At 41.6% G+C, this 19,736-nt stretch overlaps 2 protein-coding genes across 5 annotated transcripts in view; both read right to left on the reverse strand.

Moving 5' to 3' along the window:
• SMIM18 (small integral membrane protein 18) overlaps positions 1-19,736 on the reverse strand; it is a 577,762-nt gene that overhangs the window by 128,924 nt on the left and 429,102 nt on the right. The window lies entirely within an intron of this gene.
• RBPMS (RNA binding protein, mRNA processing factor) overlaps positions 1-19,736 on the reverse strand; it is a 188,256-nt gene that overhangs the window by 52,688 nt on the left and 115,832 nt on the right. For all 4 annotated transcript variants that reach the window (XM_050802552.1, XM_050802551.1, XM_050802553.1 and 1 more), the window contains exon 5: positions 16,165-16,315. In XM_050802552.1, the coding sequence (XP_050658509.1) occupies positions 16,165-16,315 (151 nt within the window). The remainder of the gene's footprint in view (positions 1-16,164; positions 16,316-19,736) is intronic.

Raw genomic sequence — 19,736 nt, forward strand, 5'->3', positions numbered from 1 at the left:
GCTCGGCCAGGCACAGTGGCTCACACCTGTAATCCCAGCACTTTGGGAGGCTGAGGTGGGTGGATCACTGGAGGTTAGGAGTTCAAGACCAGCCTGGCCAACATGGTGAAACCCCATCTCTACTAAAAATACAAAAAAACTAGCTGGGTGTGGTGACGCACACCTGTAATCCCAGCTACTCGGGAGGCTGAGGCAGAAGAATCGCTTGAACCCAGGAGGTGGAGGTTGCAGTGAGCTGAGATCATGCCACTGCACTCCAGCCTAAGAGACAAAGCAACACTCTACTCTGTCTCTAAATGAATGAATGAATGAATGAATAAAAAAGTCATACTCCTAGTTAACTGCCTACAACCTCAAGGTCCTGGATTCTACCACAACCATGTGGGAATGGAAAAACATGAGATGAAATCGCAAGTCAGCCAACATACTTATTTCAGCCATATGGGACCACAAGCAGGATCCAGTTAACCTGTACCTGGAATTCTGCCCTACAGAATGTGTAACACAGTTAATGTAAGTCATTTTGAACAAAACAAAGAAAAAACACAAGAAGCCTCTCCATACTCCTTTATCAGAGTTTGCCTATTCCGTACATGCTACTTCTGAGATGAATAAAGCAGCATGCTGATGAGATGCGTTCTGTGAATCCTGACAAGCTTCCTCCTATTCACAGAACAAATGGTATCTAGATTTCCTAAATGCGGCACAATACCCCTGTCCAGCACTGCTGCTTTCTGTTTCCTTCTGGGCATCTCTTCAGCTGCACTGGATCATGAGCTCCAGCTCTTTTGTGATTTCTTCCTCCCTACACTTTCAGTTTTTGATCCTCACGCTGGCCACCCCTTCAGTCTGTAGATCTGTTTCCACAATTTCTATTTAACTGAAATCTTTCTCATGTTCAGCTAAAAGAAGAAGACTACCAGGTCTTTCCCACGCACTGAATAATTATTGGCTTCATCAGTTGCACAAGCATTGTCTGTAACTTCAACTGAACACTTGCTCTACCTTACATGGCAGTTCCTTACAGGCCTGTTTCCTCTCCTGTGTGTAAACACTCCAAGAGCAGAACTGTAACTTATTCAGCTTTTTAATTTCTCACCTCCCCTCAAATGTTTGCTAAACTCAAGTGAGAAAATTAGAACAGGAACTCACCATAATTTCCTGTACAGAACTGTTAATGTTTGACCAGTATGATCTCCTTGACCTTCTGAGGGCTATTTAATTAAAAGACAGAAAGACACCCCTCCACCTTCAGCCACTAATTAAACTATTTTGTTTAAGTAGAGACACTGCTGCTCCTCCATTATATCTCAGTATAGCTAGGATCCTAGTAGCTACACAAAGTGCAGAATGAAAAGAAGGATAAGGGACCTGAGTTTGCACAGATTACATTATATGTACTCCAGAGATTTAACTCTCCAAGCAACCATCACTTCTGCCAATGTTTTCCCAAATGAAAAGAGCTTTGGTTACATGGTATTCCACTGTATGGATCAGCTAGACACACACACACACACACACACACGCGCGCGCGCGCTCTCTCTCTCTCTCTCTCTCAAGATAGGGTCTTGGCCTATGTATCTAATGAGAAACAAAAAAAATAAGGTCTAGAGCTGAGAATGAAAGCAGATACCAGAGCAGGATGTAATATCAAATCCCATTCATGCAGTATCTATCTGTATATTTGTATAGCTATTCATCCAAAATGTTAAAATATTTATCTCTGGGTAGGTAACATAATTTTCAGCACTCAATTTTTAAAACATACAGATTTAAATAAGTTATATTATTTAAAAAATCAGTTCACATGAGGAAAACTTGTGTGTGTCTGTGTGTGTGTGTGTATTTAGAGATGGAGTCATGCACGCTATGTTGGCCAGGCTGCAGTGCAGTGACTATGCACAGGCAAGACACACTATAGCCTTAGATTCCCAGGCTCAACTGATTCTCTTGCTTCAGCCTCTCGAGTAGCTGGGACTACAGGCACATGCCACTGTATCTGGTGGCACATGGCACTGTACTTGTATATACACGTATAATAAAAACTATGTTTCTGGAATGCCTTAAATCTTTGTATTTAAAAAAATTTGTAATTTTGTAAATGCCTTAAATCTTTGTATTAAAAAATTTTTGTTTAATTTCCACATTTCTTGGAATAAGTTGGTACCACATTTGGAACTGGTATTGTGGTGGAAGAGAATTGGGCATTTGTGAAAGATACTTGGTGTGTGCAGAGTCTCCCAAAGAGGTACTATAAGAATGAATGGGTGGTGTGTTATCCAGCTCCTCATACAACCAGTTACTCTTGGGCTAGTCACTACAGAATATACAGTAGAAATAAAAGACCCATTTTACAGGAGAGGCTGGCACAAAAAAAAAGCTTGCAGGTGTTTTTTCTTTTTTGAGGTATAGTTCCACTCACTCTGTCCCCCAGGCTGGAGTAGAGCGGCACAATCTCAGCTCACTGCAACCTCTCCCTCCTGGGTTCAGGCAATTCTCCTGCCTCAGCTTCCTGAGTAGCTGGAATTACAGGGGCCCCACCCTCCACCACAACTGGCTAATTTTTGTATTCTTAGTAATCATGGGGTTTCACCATGTTGGACAGGCTGGTCTCGAACTACTGATCTCAAGTAATCCGCCTGCCTCAGCCTCCCAAAGTGCTGCAATTACAGGTGTGAGCCACCGCGCCGGGACAAAAAAAATGTTAATCTTAAATGAATACCACCAGAGGTTTTTAAACATTGGTTTTAGGACACCTTTACACATGTAAAAACGATCAAGTCAAAAAGAACTTTTGTTTGTGTCGTTTTTTACCATATTATAAACTTTTGAAGTTAAAAAAGGTAAGTGGCCAGGTACAGTGCCTAAGGCCTATAATGGCAATACTTTGGAAGGCTGATGTGGGAGGACTGCTTGAGCTCAAGACCAGCCTGGGCAACATAGCGAGGCCCCATCTCTACAAAAAATTAGAATATTAGACAGGCAAGGTAGTGCGTGCCTGTAGTAGCAGCTACTTGAGGCTGAGGCAGGAGGATCACTTAAGCCCAGGAGTTGGACGCTGCAGTGAGCTGTGATGGCATCACTGCACTCCAGCCTAGAGAACAAAGTAAGACCCCTATCTCTTAAAAAAAAAAAAAAGTTTATTAATTCATGGTTTTTTTATTTTTAAAAAACCCATTACCTATTACTACAAATAAGATATTTTAATGAAATCTACCTATTTAGAAAAAAAAAAACCAAGATAAAACTTTAGTTCTACATTTTTGCAAATCTCTTTAGTATCTAGTTTAATACAACTGATTTCTCATATCTGCTTCTAATTAAATCTACTGTAACATATTGTATTGGCTCTAGCATATGAAAAAAATATGGTCTCACAGAGATATGCACCTAGCTGGTCAAAGGAGTAATATTTCAATACTCTTTACGGGTAACTGGATATTCTTCTCTGCTATTACACCAACACTTATTAAGGGGTGGTTAAGATGTCTTGGATTATGGAATCTGAAGCCTTATCAATGAGCTTTCCTATTATGTTCCATTAAAATCCATTGTCCTGGCCTGGTGTGATGGCTCACACCTGCTATCCCAGCACTTTAGGAGGCTATGGCAGGAGGATGCCTTGACCCCAGGAGCTTGATACCAGCCTGGGCAACAAAGTAAGACCCCATCTGTACAAAACATTAAACAATTAGCTGGGTCTGGAGGCACACACCTGTAGTCCCAGCTACTCTGGAGGCTGAGGAGAGAGGATCGTTTGACCCCAGAAGGAGTTTGAGGCTATGATCGAGCCACTGGGCAACAGAGTGAGATATGGTCTCTAATAAAAAGTAAAAACTAAAAAAGATTTTTAAAAATCCATTGTTCCATTTTATATGACCTTTACCCATGCATGATTTTGGAATATGATACATTGGTCATTTGGAAGATAATGGTTCAATGAGTTATGTGGATCTTCCAAATGTTGACCCATTTCATTGTGCACTTTAAAATTTCATTAATATGGCTGGGAGTGGTGGCTCACACCTGTATTCCCAGCACTATGGGAGGCCAAGGTGGGTAGCTCACTTGAGGTCAGGACTTTGAGACCAGCGTGGACAACATGGTGAAACCTGCCTCTATTAAAAAAAGAAAAAAAAGAAAAAGAAGAAGAAGAAAAAAAAAAGCCCAGCATGGTGGCTTGCACCTGTAGTCCCAGCTATTGGGAATGCTGAGATGGAGTCGAGATCAAGCCACTGAACTCTAGCCTGGGTGACAGAGTGACACTTCATCTCAATTAAAAAAAAAAAAATCATTAACATCACCACCAATCTGTTGGGAAGCTGTCAAAATCATTGTGGTAGATTAGTTTTCAAAAATTCTCATTTTTGCCTTAAAGCTGAAATTTTATTATTTGGAACAAAAACTGTCACTTTCCATGAAGTGACAGGCACATCTCACAATTTTTCATGAAAAAGTTGGCCAAAATCCAAGTCTGAATAACCATAGTTTATGAGTGTTAAGTAAAAATGGATTGAAGAAAACAGCCATTTACCTCATACCTTAAACAACTACAGAACAGCTTTATGTACACTCCCCATTCTGTCACACTTAATCATAAAACGACTTGCACTGAAGAGTTGAGATTACATAACATTAATAATTTTTACCTGTTTATTGAAAACATTCTCAGGTAAAATTGGCTTTTTTTTTTTTTTTAACAAAGTGTGCAGGAGTGAGGACGCACATTTACTGCTGCACACTTTTTACTAATGCTCACATTGGTAAATGATTACTAATGTATTTTGGTGCCACTGTCTTGATATGTATGAAGGTGCCGGTAGTTATGTCCACTACTACACATGAGAATGGCAAACTATTCTTGTGAAAATAATATAGGCCTCATGTACTCCGTGAAGGAATCTCAGAGACCAACCAGGGGTGCGTGGACCATGCTTTTGAGAACTGCCATACTGTAGAAGAAAAGATAGCTCTTTATTTGAGGATTACAAATGGGAAGTAAAAAGGAACCTGTATCAACAATATAAGAAACACCTTCCTTCACAATGAGCAAGTGAGGTAAGCAATGGTCTTCAAATAATTGTTTTTATTTCTTCTGGATTGTCCCAGTAAATGAACTCCTTTTACTCTTTCATCTCTAAGAATATAATGATTAATTTGAGTTTATAAAACAAAAGTTGGGGCAATTATTTGCATTACAATATAATTCTGTGATATCCAAAGAGATTTCAGTCCCTGAGTTGGTTTTTTTTTTTTTTTTTTTTTTGCATTCCAGCTCTGTCGCCCAGGCTGGAGTGCAGTGGCGCGATCTCAGCTCACTGCAAGCTCCGCCTCCTGGAGTTCACGCCATTCTCCTGCTACAGGTGCCCGCCACCACGCCCGGCTAATTTTTTTGTATTTTTAGTAGAGACAGGGTTTCACCGTGTTAGCCAGGATGGTCTTGATCTCCTGACCTCGTGATCTACCTGCTTTGGCCTCCCAAAGTGCTGGGATTACAGGCATGATCCACCGCACCTGGCCCCTGATGTCTTGTTATTTGTTTACAGCTGCTCAATGATTTAATAAAGAAACAGAAATTCAGCTGGGTGCTATAGCTCATACCTGTAATCCCAGCACTTTAGGAGGCCGAGGCAGGTGGATCACCTGAGGTCAGGCGTTCAAGACCAGCCTGGTGAAATCCTGTCTCTACTAAAAATGCCAAAATTAGCCAGGCAAGGAGGCACGACCCTGTAATCCCAGCTCCTTGGGAGACTGAGGCGGGAGAATTGCTTGAAACTGGGAGGTGAAGGTTGCAGTGAGCCGAGATTGTGCCACTGCACTGGGCAACAGAGCAAGACCCTGTCTTAAAAAAAAAAAAAAGAAGAAAAGGAAGAAACAGAAATCAAGGCAAATGTTAATAGCCTTGATATTCAAAGATAGACTACCATTAAATCATAATGTATATTAACTGAATCAGCTGATCTACACTGTGCTGCAATTATGTATCTCCTACATAAAACAAGATATATCTATATTTGAAAACCATTCCTACCAAATCCATTGCCTAATGTTATTATTATTAAAAACTAAAACTATCTATGCTAAGCAATACCAAGGAACAGATGCAGATCTGTAGGAGACAGGTGTTGATCAAATCAGATGTTTGATCTTTCTGCTTAGAAAAACAGGGTTTTGCTTCATTCTTGTATGTGCCAGGGTGGGATATGGGTAGAAATGAACATAGGTCTCTGGTGTCCAAGAATATTCTGCTGTCCTCCTTTTCTGTGGTTTTGAATAATGTTTTTATTTCTTAGAATACCCAGGGCCATGGCACCTGGTGCTTTCTGTTGTTGAGACAGTCTCATTCTGTTGCCTAGGCTGGAGTGCAACAGCACGATCTTGGCTCACGACAACCTCCACCTCCCAGGTTCAAGCGATTCCCCCACTTCGGCCTCCCAAGTAGCTGGGATTATGGGCACCCACCATCATGCCCAGCTAATTTGTGTATTTTTGTAAAGACAGGGTTTCACCATATTGGCCAGGCTGGTCTTGAACTCCTGACCTCTGGTGATCCACTGGCCTTGGCCTCCCAAAGTGCTGGGATTACAGGTGTGAGCCACTGTGCCTGGACCCTGGTGCTCTTATACATATCCAGAGTGCCAAATACGCATCGAGACTCTTCAGAAGAGTCTCTCTTATCTGAAGGGACAATCTGGCCCACAGATGCCTGGAGTGGTGAGGGTGTTCAGAGTTATGAAGTCTAAATACAAAGAATGGAAATCATCCGCGTGTTTTTGTGAACACTGCTTATAGCAGCTTCAAACTGGTCCACAGCAAGGACAGAATCGCTAGGATGGAGTCCCCCCACTGCAGAGCTGCCTCAAAGGGCATGGGCACAAGTCAAGTGAGCACACCCCTGCAGGCTCGGCTGCCACAGTCTGATGTCTTTCTCCTCTGTGTCTCACTTCCTGGCCTCTTTCTTTTGCTATCACCCGATGGCTCTGACTGCCCCAGGACTCTGCATTACTTTCTCCCCAAAACCTCTTCTTCACACTCCTATCCCTCACCTATCCCTCACCAGCAGAGACAGGAGGCTAGAAAAAGGTGTGAAATAATGACGTGTGCCCTCACTACCACCTCTCCACTTTCTAAGTGTACCTCTAAATGCACCCACCCAGTAGCATTCCAGGTGATATCTAGAAGAAAATTCAGGGCAGGCCCCTTCCCCTTTTTATTTATCACTACTGTACTGAACTCCTCCCTTTACACGAAAGAGATCATATGGAGTTCTGCTCTTATGCCTGTCTCCTCAACACAGTTTCCTAGGTCTTAAGGAGGCAGTCTTGATGAAATCTACCTGGATGGAAAGGTGTTCATGAGGTGAGAATTTGTGTAAGTATGGTCAGTGGCCAGGTGCAGTGGCTCTTGCCTGTAATCCCAGCACTTTGGGAGACCTAGTGAGAAGGCCCAGAATAGTGAGAGCCCGTCTCCACACAAAAATTTTTTTTTTTAACTAGCCAGGAGGCTGAGGCAGGAGGATCACCTGGGCTTCAGCCCAGGAATTGGAGACTGAAGTGATGAGATATGACTGTATGATTGCACCACTGTACTCCTGTCTGGGTCAAAGAGCAAAGACCTAACCTCAAACAACAACAACAATAAAAACCCAAACAACCAAAAAAACAATGCTCTGGATACACAGTCCTGGATGGAAAGGGGTCCACAAGGTGAGAACTCATGTTAAGAATAGTATGACCATATGTTTTAGCTAAACTAAACTAAACCAAAAAACCTGCCATATGCTGTATTTTTATATAGTATGTATACATGCATATATACATATATGTATAAACAAAAAAAAACTACACAAGTAAATAAAAATAAAAAATAATAAAAAAGGAAATACATGAAGAAACGCCAGGCAAGGTGGTATGTGCTTATACTCCCAGCTACTCTGGAGGCTGAGGCAGAAGGATAGCTTGAACCCAGGACTTTTAGGCCAGTATGGGTGACAAAGTAAGGCCCAATCTCCAAAAACAGAGAGAGACTGACTGACTTGAGGCATGTTCTCTTAACATGAACTGAAAATTTTATCTCCCTGAATAACCAACCCAATATCATATAAGACAGTCCCTCACATTTCTATGTTAGTTTTATTTTCTGTTAGTTTTAGTTTTCCCAGAGAGTACAAAGTACACCAAACTAAATATAAATGATCTGGTGGCTTAACTTTAGGATACATTTTACAGTTAATGCACCTTGGTCATCAAATTTGATGCTACTGAATTATAGTGAAGCTTGATTTTTTTTTTTTTTTTTTTTTTTGAGACAAGAGTCTCACTCTGTTGCCCAGGCTGGAGAGCAATGGTGTGATCTCAGCTCACTGCAACCTCTGCCTCCCGGGTTCAAGCAATTCTCATGCTTCAGCCTCCCAAGTAGCTGGGATTACAGGCGCACACCACCACGCCCAGCTAATTTTTTGTATTTTTTTTTAGAGAAAGGGTTTTGCCATGTTGCCAAGGCTGGTCTCGAACTCCTGAGCTCAGGCAACCTGCCTGCCTCGGTCTCCCAAAGTGCTAGGATTACAGGCATGATCCACTGCGCCCAGTGTGAAGCTTGATTTTATTTTATTTTATTTTATTTTGAGGCAGAGGCTCGCTCTGTCACCCAGGCTGGGGTGCAGTGGCACCATCTCAGCTCATTGCAACCTCTGCCTCCTGGGTTCAAGTGATTCTCTACCTCAACCTCTGGGGTAGCTGGGATTACAGGTGAGCGCTGCCGTATCTGGCTAATTTTTGTATTTTTAGTAGAGATGGGGTTTCACCATGTTGGTCTCAAGCTCCCGACCTCAAGTGATCCACCCACCTCAGCCTCCCAAAGTGCTGGGATTACAGGCATGAGTCACCACGCCCAGCCTTGATTTTTTCAATAAGTAGCTGACTATCCCTGAAATCCTCACTTTATATAATATGATGTAGGCCTCTGGTGTCTTTAGTAAGTACATTTTCAAAGGTCTGAGTGAGTTTAAAGCACCTTCTAAGGAATTATCTTCGAAAGAACTGTAGCTGTCAGCAGCCATGGGCTACTTCAAAAAGAAGTGGGTCATGGCTCACACCCGTAATCCCAGAACTTTGGGAGGCCAAGGCAGGTGGACTGCTTGAGCCTAGGAGGTGGAGACGAGCCTGGCCAATGTGGCAAAACCCCAACTCTACAAAAAATAAAGATTTAGCTGGGTGTGGTGGCACGCACCTGTAGTCCCAGTTATTTGGAAGGCTGAGGTGGAAGGATCACTTCAGACGAGCTCAAGGCTGCAGGGAGCCATGATTGTGCCACTGCACTCCTGCCTGGGTGACAGTGCCTAATCCTGCCAGTCAATCAAGAAATGGTCCATAAGGTAGGCAATATTGAAGGGCAGGAGGGGGAGCAGGTCGGGAAGTAAATAATAAAAACATAACTGGGGGAAAAAAAGGCAGTGTGGTGATTTAAGACTAGCAATGGGTTTTAGAGCCAAGCAGGCCTTAAAATGAGCTATGTGACTTTGGGAAAGTTACTCAAACTCTGAGTTTCAGTCTCCTTAGGGGTAAAATAGGTATTTTACATATAGTTCTTAAGGAAACAAAGTAGTTGCTCAATAAATGTTTCCTTTCTTCCCATCCATTAAATAAAGGCCTATGAATCATTCAATCAAATGCCAGAATTCAAGCAGCTCAGGAGCTGGTTTGGGCTTACTTGAGACATCAGAGTTAAGAGAGACATCTATCTGCTATTACTCCTCTTGCTCTGATTCTAGTAATCGTTATCTGTGCCACATGAATACACAGTGCTCTACAGCAATGGCAGCAGACACTGAGGTGATGTTTTGTGAGAGCCCAGGTTTTATTTTCGGCCCTACTGGGCCACTTAGTCTCACTTGCAGCAAAACTTTGTCCTAAAGATAAAGGGGTAAGTTAAATGATTTCAAAATTCAAAATGCAGAAAGAGATACATTTTATTACGCATATTAAAAGGTGTGTAAGGAAAAGCACCTAAGTGTTAATGGTGATTGTCTCTGGGTAGTAGTAGAATTTAATGACTTTTATTTTTTGCTGGACTGCCTGAAAATTTTTCTTCTGAGAAGCATGTAGGATTTTGGTTATCTGGGAAAAATAAAATAGAAAGTCCTGCCCTCAAAACACCTGCAACTTTTAGTCATCCCCTTGTGTCCCGTTCCTTCTGCCCAGATTGATTAGGTATTCCTCCTGCCCAGTCTTCATAAACAATGCTGCTGGAGGAGAGCAAGCGTGAAACTGACAAGACATCTGCCAGTCTTTCTAATTGTGCACGCCATGCACTGCTGCCTTGGAAAATGCAGGGACCAGGGCTCTGTTCCATGGGACATAGGAAGCTTTAGATAGGCCCTGGATGACTTCATCCCACAGAGATGAATGTTAAGAGATTTCCTATTTGCTCAGTGTTGTCTCTGGGAGGGAATGTGTGAGATATTTTACAGGCTTTCCTGAACCTTCACAGGGTCTCTTAAGACATCAGATAGAGAACTCACCTCCAGTTAGCCTAGGACAGTATTGGATAAATGGGAACTTCCAGGGACATGGCAGGTAAACAAGGAAATAATCTGATTATTCATCAAGAGGTTATGCGCTGATCAGGTATCTAAGAGTACCAACTTAACAGAGCAAGCTTTTGTCTGAGAGAGGGAAGGGAGGAGGGAAGAAAGGTGCAGGGGCAAGGGAGAAGAATATGAAAGTAGGAAGGAGGGCCGGGCACGGTGGCTCACACCTGTAATCCCAGCACTTTGGGAGGCCGAGGTCGGCGGATCACGAGGTCAGGAGATCGAGACCATCCTGGCTAACACGGTGAAACCCCGTCTCTACTAAATATACAAAAAATTAGCCGGGCAAGGTGGCGGGCGCCTGTAGTCCCAGTTACTCAGGAGGCTGATGCAGGAGAATGGCATGAACCCGGGAGGCGGAGCTTGCCGTGAGCCGAGATAGCGCCACTGCACTCCAGCCTGGACGACAGAGCGAGACTCCGTCTCCAAAAGATAAAAAAATTAAAAAAATAAAGTAGGAAGGAGAATTTAACTTAAAAAATTCCTTGATTTACCAGTGACTCTCAAACCTAACTGTGTATCGAAACTTCCCAAAGAGCTTTTAAAAGCCCAGAGGGGAGGAAAATAAGAACAATTACATTTTTTTAAAATACAGGGCCTACGTCCTAGCCCAGACTTGCAGAACCAGACTCCTTGGGGCTGGAGTGTAAGAATCTTCATTACTGCAGAGTTCTGGAGCCTTTTGACATCTGCTTCATAAAAACTGAATGGAAAGGACAGGATCTGTCTAAATTGAGTAAAGGCTCTATTAAGTGTTGAATGCCTCCACCTTTAAGGGCACTATTATAATAAGGTATATTGCAAACAGTATAAACTCATCAAGAACATTTATTCAATCATTTCCATATGTATTATGACAAACTAACCAAATGAGCCATCTTAAATATGTGCATTTTAATCACATCCCAATCAGACCTCATTACACTGTAAGTTTAAAAAGTACTTTGAAGGGCACCTCTCTCCACACTTGCTGGGAATCAGGCAATTATGATCAACTGAAAAAACATAAAAATAAAACTATGGTATGTTACCAAAAAAAATCCATTATGTATTTCTAGATGTGAGAGGCGGAGTATACAAACACAGAAAAACTATAGGTCTCTTAATTATGAGGGACAAAAGGCACATGAATGTGTCCATTTTTACACATGCACACTAACAGCCACTGTGTACTGACTCTGTGGCCCTTATTATTGCCGTTGTGTAGCTGAGAAAACTGAGACACAGAGAGGTTAGGTAACTAAACCAAACTTACAAAACTAGTAAATGACAAAAAGCCTAGAATTTAAGCCTAGGCTCTATCACTTGATGTACTGTATTGCTAGGGCTGCCATAGTGATATACCACAGAGTAAGTGGCTTAAACAACAAATATTTACTTCCTCACGGTTCTAGAGGCCAGTCTAGAGGTGTCTGTAGGGTTAGTTTCTCCTGAGGTCTCTCTCCTTGGTCTGCCGATGGCTGACTTGTCCTCTGTCCGCACACGGCCCTTCCTCCGTGTGTATACGTACCTGGTGTCTCTTTTTCTTCTTATAAGGATAGCAGTCATAATGGATTAGAGCTCCACCCCTAAGGGCCCCATTTGAACTTAATCATCTATTTAAAAATCTTATCTCCAAATATGGTTACATTTTGAGGTATGAGGAGCAGAGACTTCACCATATGAATTCTGGGGGACACTATTCAGCCATCACACTTATTGATGGTGTAACCTCAGGAAAGTTACTAGACTTTCCCAGGCCTCAGTTTCTTCAACTGGGAAACAAGTGCTATTGAGAATCAAATGAGATAATTCACGTAAAAATGTTTAGGAGAGCATCTGGCACACAGCATCATCACTTTACAGATGAGAAAAACAAAAATCAGTTAACAGTGACTTACTCTTTCTTCATCTCCAAAGCAGAGTTCTTATTATAGAATACTACCTTCCTATACAACTTAATGCACAATCTAGGAGAATTTAATGTCATTTATAATTTTTCCTCATCTTTTTTTTTTTTTGAGACAGAGTCTCGCTCTGTCGCCCAGGCTGGAGTGCAGTGGTGCAATCTCAGCTCACTGCAAGCTCCGCCTCCTGGGTTCACGCCATTCTCCTGCATCAGCCTCCTGAGTAGCTGGGACTACAGGTGTCAGTCGCCATGCCCGGCTAATTTTTGTATTTTTAGCAGGCGCCCATCGCCATGCCTGGCTAATTTTTGTATTTTTAGCAGAGATGGGGTTTCACCACATTAGCCAGGATGGTCTCGATCTCCCGACCTTGTGATCCGCCTGTCTCAGCCTCCCAAAGTGCTGGGATTACAGGCGTGAGCCACCACGCCTGGCTCTTCATCATCTCTTAATTCCCGCTTTCTCACAGTTCTTTTCCAACTTTATTACATACAAGGAAGAGAAAGAAAAGCTCAAATTAATGATCAATTCTATTAATAAAAATTAAGGCAGGTAGACATACTACTTTCTTGAAATTGTATGACAATTTCACTCATCCTTTCTCCTAACTTGCAAAGACAATTGGCTGTACTCAAACTGTGATGACAACTCAGATCAATACCTGCTGTAACTATTAGGAAAGAAAGGCAACCCAATCCTTTTTATTAACAAATTATGATTGTACTTTACATTTGCCTAGTACTCTAAATACACTATACCTATTTAATCCTCAGCTCAATCCTAGGATATTGTTTTATTTACCTCTCCTAACAATCAGAAAGTATTATACTTATTTTATAGCTTAGAGAATAGGAGCACAACTAAGTTAAAAAAAATTTTTTTCTTAAAGGTCACAAAGCTTGTCAATAATTGGCAAAATTATTGACAGGATTCTCACTGACATCTTCTGGCCTGAAGCCAAAGTTTTCCACAGCAGGCCACCATCTACCCAGGTTAAGTTGCAACACCTGGTTTTCTCACTCTTCATCCCTGGCACAAATGCAGTAGGTGCTCAGCAAATATAGAGTCTGATTGGGGGCAATCTCAACCAAGCTGCAGAATCTGTTTTATGTCCTTCATATGAGGCCAAGTTTTTCTGACAACTTTGACCATCATCAACTCCTCAGAATGACAGCTCTTTAAAGGCAGCAACCAATTTCCTTCTTCTCCAGAGTCTAGCACACTGGGTGCTCGTTTAAGTTCATTAAGTTCAGATATTTATGGAGAATTGAGAGTTCAAGTACATGTTTGTTGTATAATCAAACCACAGAACATTCTTCTTTTAGCGATGGCAACGAGTGCTTTTCAGCCACTACCATATAAAAAATTAACAAAAAGAAACATTTACAAAAAACCTCTATGGCCTACAACAAAGATTAGCCTTCAGGGCCTTTCCAATCCCCAAATTCTGCAATTCCATTATAGTCTACACCTGATTAGTTAAATCCACCACCTTGAGTACCCAATTCTGAGTACAATGCAACTGGGCTTGTCCGTGTAAACCCAACACAGTGTTCTTAGTCTTGCGGTGTGCTTCCAGGTAAGCAAGTTTATCTGACGGGCAAGTTCCCAGAGGGAATGGCGATGGATAATAAAGTTGACCTGAGCCACAGTGGACTTGCTCTTATCAAGACGTTGTGTCGTAAAAATGAGCTATATTAAGATAAATCATGCTGACTTTTATTTTCCTCAAGAATACACTGCTGGCTGCTTGGATTTATTTATTTATTTATTTATTTATGTATTTATTTATTTATTTAAACTTCAAATTTGTGTTGCTGTGAACAGCTGAGCAAGTTTTTACCCTGTCATGGAAACTATCTGGCCATTTTTGCACTGTTCTGTATGCTGGGAAGGGAGATGAGTAGAGCTTGCCAGAAAAGAGTTCTAAGCTCGGTTACTATGCTGTCCTGTAACTTCAGGGACTTGTGAATGTTCAGTTTGTTCCTATTTGTTGCTTTTGTATAGCATGTTGTGACCTGGCTACAACCTTCCTGGCTACCTATGTCACAGGGCTGTTGTAGGAAATTCACAAAAAGTTTTGTGGGCCTGTTAAAAAGAGCATTCAGCAAAGAATTGAGGATGTAAAGTTAAGTATCACCAGCATTACGTTTCCTGTCTGAATTAATCTTTTCAAAGAACTCTGAGATCTGAGGTTGGCAAATTCACTAAAAAGGCAAAGAATTACTTTAGGTTATTTTTACAAATTCAGGCATCCTAAAAATACTCTTTTTTGATGCCTTGATCAAGAGAGAAGAAATTTCAGAGAGAGGAGGCATAGAAATCCATCTGTAGTTCTACAAGTAGCCCAATTTCAGTATCAATTTATCCACTCACTATAATAAATATTAAATACATACAATATACAAAGTATTAAGCTAGATACTCTAAGGATGAAGAATTATGTAAAGGATGTTCCTATATTCTCCTGTATTACAAGTACACTGTAAGATGTAACTTTTGTTTAGATTTCCTTCCCAAATAAGTAAGCAAAGTTTTCTAGTTTCCCTGGGACAAAGAAGGTGAAAGAACAAAATAATTTTTTCATCTATTATGACTTTCTGGATTCATAGAAACATTTATTTTAGAACATTCTGGAAGACTTATCTATTAGTTTCTACTGATGAGTAGCAAGCAAGAGTGACTGAGCTACAGAATGGCTGTGACTTCCAAAGATAACCTGATTAAATCTGACATGCATGTGACATGGGGGGAGCAAGGAATCCACGTGTCCTTCAATTTCAATAAGAAGAGTTAAAAATGTATTATCAAAGGAAGAAGATCACAATCATGTGGTTTCGAAAGCAGACCAAAAATGACAGGACAGAAATATTCCAAATAACTTGGAATCCAAGTCATTTGGGTTTCCTTGAATGCCCTGCCATATTAAATCACGTATGGCTCTGTAATGAAAGGAAAAGTTAAGGCCTGTCTCATGCCCCATTTCTGCCACTGACTGAGCTTAAGAAAGAAAATTCAATCTTTTAAAGTTATTCAATGAAAGGCAGAAATAATGAAATAAGCTTATTAATGTGGGGTAGAAGATGTCTTGAGCAATCAGCCAGTGTCCTTATCCAATTAAGTTGAAACAGGAAGCCCCAAATTTCCTTAAAGTTTTGCTGGTATTAGTTTGCTAGACTGACTGTTCCAATATGTAAATTCTTTGTGTGTGTTTACTTTTCCCCCTAGAGTTATGGCTAAACTGAATAGAACCAACTTCCTAAGATCTGCTTCTTTCACTTTTAATATCCTATTTTTCCAAAGCCACCGAGCTGATGTCCTTCAACAAATGGATTAAAGTGAATGCTGAGAACCAGCTCTCATGTCTGAGCATGGAGAAATAAAGGGTTTATACCCAAGGCAACTAGGGGCATACTCACAATGGTCAATGTCACATTAAGGAAATCTGTAGTACATCAAATGAAATTCTGAAGTTATGATTCTGTTCAAGCTGAACCATCTTTTGGGACAGCCTATTGCAAACAAGATTGCTGTATTTGGAATTCTGACACCAAGAACGCCTAGGCAACCTCTTCACAGAAATGGAAAATAAGACTCAGCCAGCTCCATGTCCCGTGGTGTAACCTCACATGCAGTACACGAACGGTTCTTAGTTATTATTATTTTTAAATGAAAAGTAGATCGACTTACATGGCTCTCTGGCAATGAACTGAGGTACAGTGTTGGGCAGAGGAGTACTGGGGTTTGGAGTCCCTACGAGTTTGCTCTTGGCCATCTTCGTGTTTGCCTTAGCAAACTCTAGTCGTAGTGTTTGCGGAATTTCAGGATCGAAGCGGATGCCCTTTGGAAACAGAGAACAAATGGAAGATGTTTTCATTTCCTTAGAGTCAAACCGGAATGGTGACAAAATAAACACACCAGTAAACCCTGGTCTATCAGGAAAAAAGGTCAGCAACCACTGTCATTCTTACTACTTGCACAGGTTACAGGAAAAATGACATCACAAAGTGTCCTGAAAGTCAGTGGTATTTAATTTACTTAAAAAATGTAGTTACACAGATTTTCAACTATTCCTTTTCTTTTTAGACAAAAACTTTCCAGTTTAAAATTTGAACCAGGAAATTCCTAGCACAGTAATACACTTTAATGTATAGTAATTTCAGTTACCTTTGACCTTATTCCTGCAGTTTACCTAAAACAGATTATATTCAGTAAAATAAATCACAGACACTATGAAAGACAAGTTAGGGCAAGACAAGTCTATTTGGAATCCTTCCACCATTCAAGAATGCCTTCATTATTAAGCATCCAATACCATGAATTCTGGACCCTACATGTCAAAAAGCTATCCCAAGAGAGTGCATTTTAAATATGCACCCATGGGACCCACTCAGTTCCCATGTTTTCATGGTGTGGTCTGGAAAGGGACTGGAGTCCTGAAAATGAGTCTCCAAAGACCACAGTTGCCATTTAGTGTTCTGAATGTATACACATGGGCCTGAGGGCTCCAAAGCATCCCCCGTCCCCTCGCCACCATTCTTCCTAATGAGCTTGAAGAAAAATAAGAGCAGGCAGGGTGTTGTGGCTCATGCCCTAGCTCATTCCCATCATCCTAGCACTTTGGGAGGCCAAGGCGAGTGGATTGCCTTAGTTCGGGAGTTCAACACCAGCCTGGGCAACATGGTGAAACCCTGTCTCTACTAAAATATAAAAAAAAAAATTAGCTGGGCGTGGCGGCATGTGCCTGTAATCCCAGTTACTTGGAATGCTGAGACAGAATGGCTTGAGCCCGTGAGGCAGAGGTTGCAGTAAACCAAGATCGCGCCATTGCACGCTAGCCTTGGTGACACAGCTAGACTCTGTCTCAAAAAAAAAAGAAAGAAAAAGAAATATCCACAAAAATAAGACTCTCTTACTTTAGAGACCAGGATGAACAACTCAGAACTTCAAACTTCACAGGCTCAGCTTCAAGGATACAAGGAAGAGCCTGTGGCTGGATAGTAATGGCATTAACAGGAAATAAGGGGTGAAGGGGAAGGAAAGAGAGGTCCTTAGGGAGGCCTAACAAAAGCCACAGAGCCCTGACCCAGAAGTCTTGGAGTGGGTGGAATTTCTTCCCGAGCATGACTCACTCATTCTGAGAAGAAACCAATTGAGGGCAGTAGCAAAAGGGATGTGGAGAATACCCTTGTGCATACCTAATCAACACCGAAAAGTGAACAGATAGTGCCCATTCTGGGAAACATAAGAACATTTTCTTTAACTGGTGTTGTGTTGTTTTGTTGTTTTTTAAATTTGGGAAACCTCAATACTATCTTGCCCAAAAAGTACATAAGGAAAAACAAAAACAAAAAGCAAAGCTGCATTGTGAAGCAGGCTGAGGTGAGGTCACAAAGGACCTCACTGAGGTGGACCAACTTCAACCCTAACAAAGCTAATACTACAACAGAATAAATATTTCCAAGAATGGAGGTAAGAACTGTGGTCTCTGCTGGGAGATAAGCACAGTCCCTGGGTTTCAAGTACAGGTATGCTGTGGAAGGACTTGCTCAATCGCATCACACTCCATCAGACACACATAGTAGCAACTTGCCATCAACTTCAGGACGTCCTCCCTGGCACTAAACCTGACCAACCTTCCTGTGAAGAAGCAACTTTCCTAAACCTGAGCTCACATTAAGGTAAGTCCTGTGGCCCAGGCCACTGGGGATAACATGAAGAGTATCCTGGGACCTGGTCGTAGTCTAGAGCATCTGGCCTCAGAAAATGAGGCTGTACATGTGAATTCTATGCCTCGGTTCTTTCTCTGGTGGTTCCAGAATCAACTGAAGCTCCACATAATGTGTTTGCCTCTTACACAACCTGGGCTGGTGGCTTGAGTCCTAAAACATGCTGAACTAAGTCTCCCCTACTCCCTGCCCCCTCCTTCATACCCCCTCCATTTGAACTAAAATAACATCAACATCATGTTCCAAATCAAAGTTCCAGCATCCTTATTTAAAAAAAAAAAAGCTCAGAAGTTAAAATGACCTAATTTGTTTGGCAGCTTATTCAGAGGCCGGAGGCTTAGAATACAAGCCACATTCCTCTAACATCTTTAGCAGCAATACCATATTTGGTAATCAATATCCTGCTCAGCTAAGTTTCCATCCATAGGGATTAGCCAAGCCAAAAACATTTTAAATGTTAAGGGATGATGAAGAGGAGAAAAAAGAGGGGCAGGAGAAGGGAGAACACAGAAATGAAGAGGGAAAAAAGAAAAAGAGAAAGACGAAAAAGAGGCAGGAGGAAGAATACATGAGAAAAAAATTCCTTGTGTTTTTAATTAAAGCCTACTAAGATTCTTCTCTGGTTACAATTACTTCACATTAAATGCTGTCAGGATAAGATTACTGCCAAGTGAAAGGGTGAACCTGTGTCTTTCAAAAGCAACCTTTTCCTCTCTTGCTCATAATTCACCGTTCTTCTCACAATAAACAGAGAACCTTTCTCTTCCAAATGTAAATGGTGTCCTATTTATTACATGGACCAGAAAGGATAGTTTCTGAATATTAGTATATTGAATATAAACAGTTACTTACAAGCACCCCAATCTGACTGGCTACAGGACAGTCAATAGTCTCAACCAATCCAGGTTCCATATAATCTACAGAGCCTGAACTCCCTACTCAGGGCAAATTCTGGGAGATAAAAGGACACTGCTGAGAAACAACATATTCTTGTTTGTCCAGTGTACTTAAAAGTATATCAGGGCAGTTTCATGCCAGGGAGCCAGGGAAGGCACCCAAGGAAGTGATGGAAGAGTAGAAGTTCACCAGGTGCAGCTCGGGAAAGGGCTCAGCAAATTTCTCTGTAACAGGATGCAGAAAGGGTGTTGGGATGGCAAAGGTTGGGAGTGGGGTGGCTGAACAAGCAGACTGGGGCGAGATCACAAAGGACCTCTTAGGCCATGAGTGAGGACTTTGGAGTGTGTGCTCAGCTGAGCCATTAGGTTTTAAAAATGAGGGGGATAATATCAGCTTTATGTAGTAGGTCTGTGACCCTCAAATATTAGCAGCATCAACTTGGAGGACTTGCTCGAGTTTCTGGTTCAGTAGCTCTGAGATGGAATCTGAAAATTTGCATTTGTAACAAGTTCAGGGTAATGCTGATGCTGTTTGTATGGGCACCACATTTGAGAATCACAGTGGTTGCTGGTAACTCTAGGGGTGGTAGGAAAGATAGACTCAATGAAGAGACTAGAACAGATCAGACATGAAATC

This window comes from Macaca thibetana, chromosome 8 (genome assembly GCF_024542745.1).
Source record: "Macaca thibetana thibetana isolate TM-01 chromosome 8, ASM2454274v1, whole genome shotgun sequence".
Taxonomy (NCBI): domain Eukaryota; kingdom Metazoa; phylum Chordata; class Mammalia; order Primates; family Cercopithecidae; genus Macaca; species Macaca thibetana.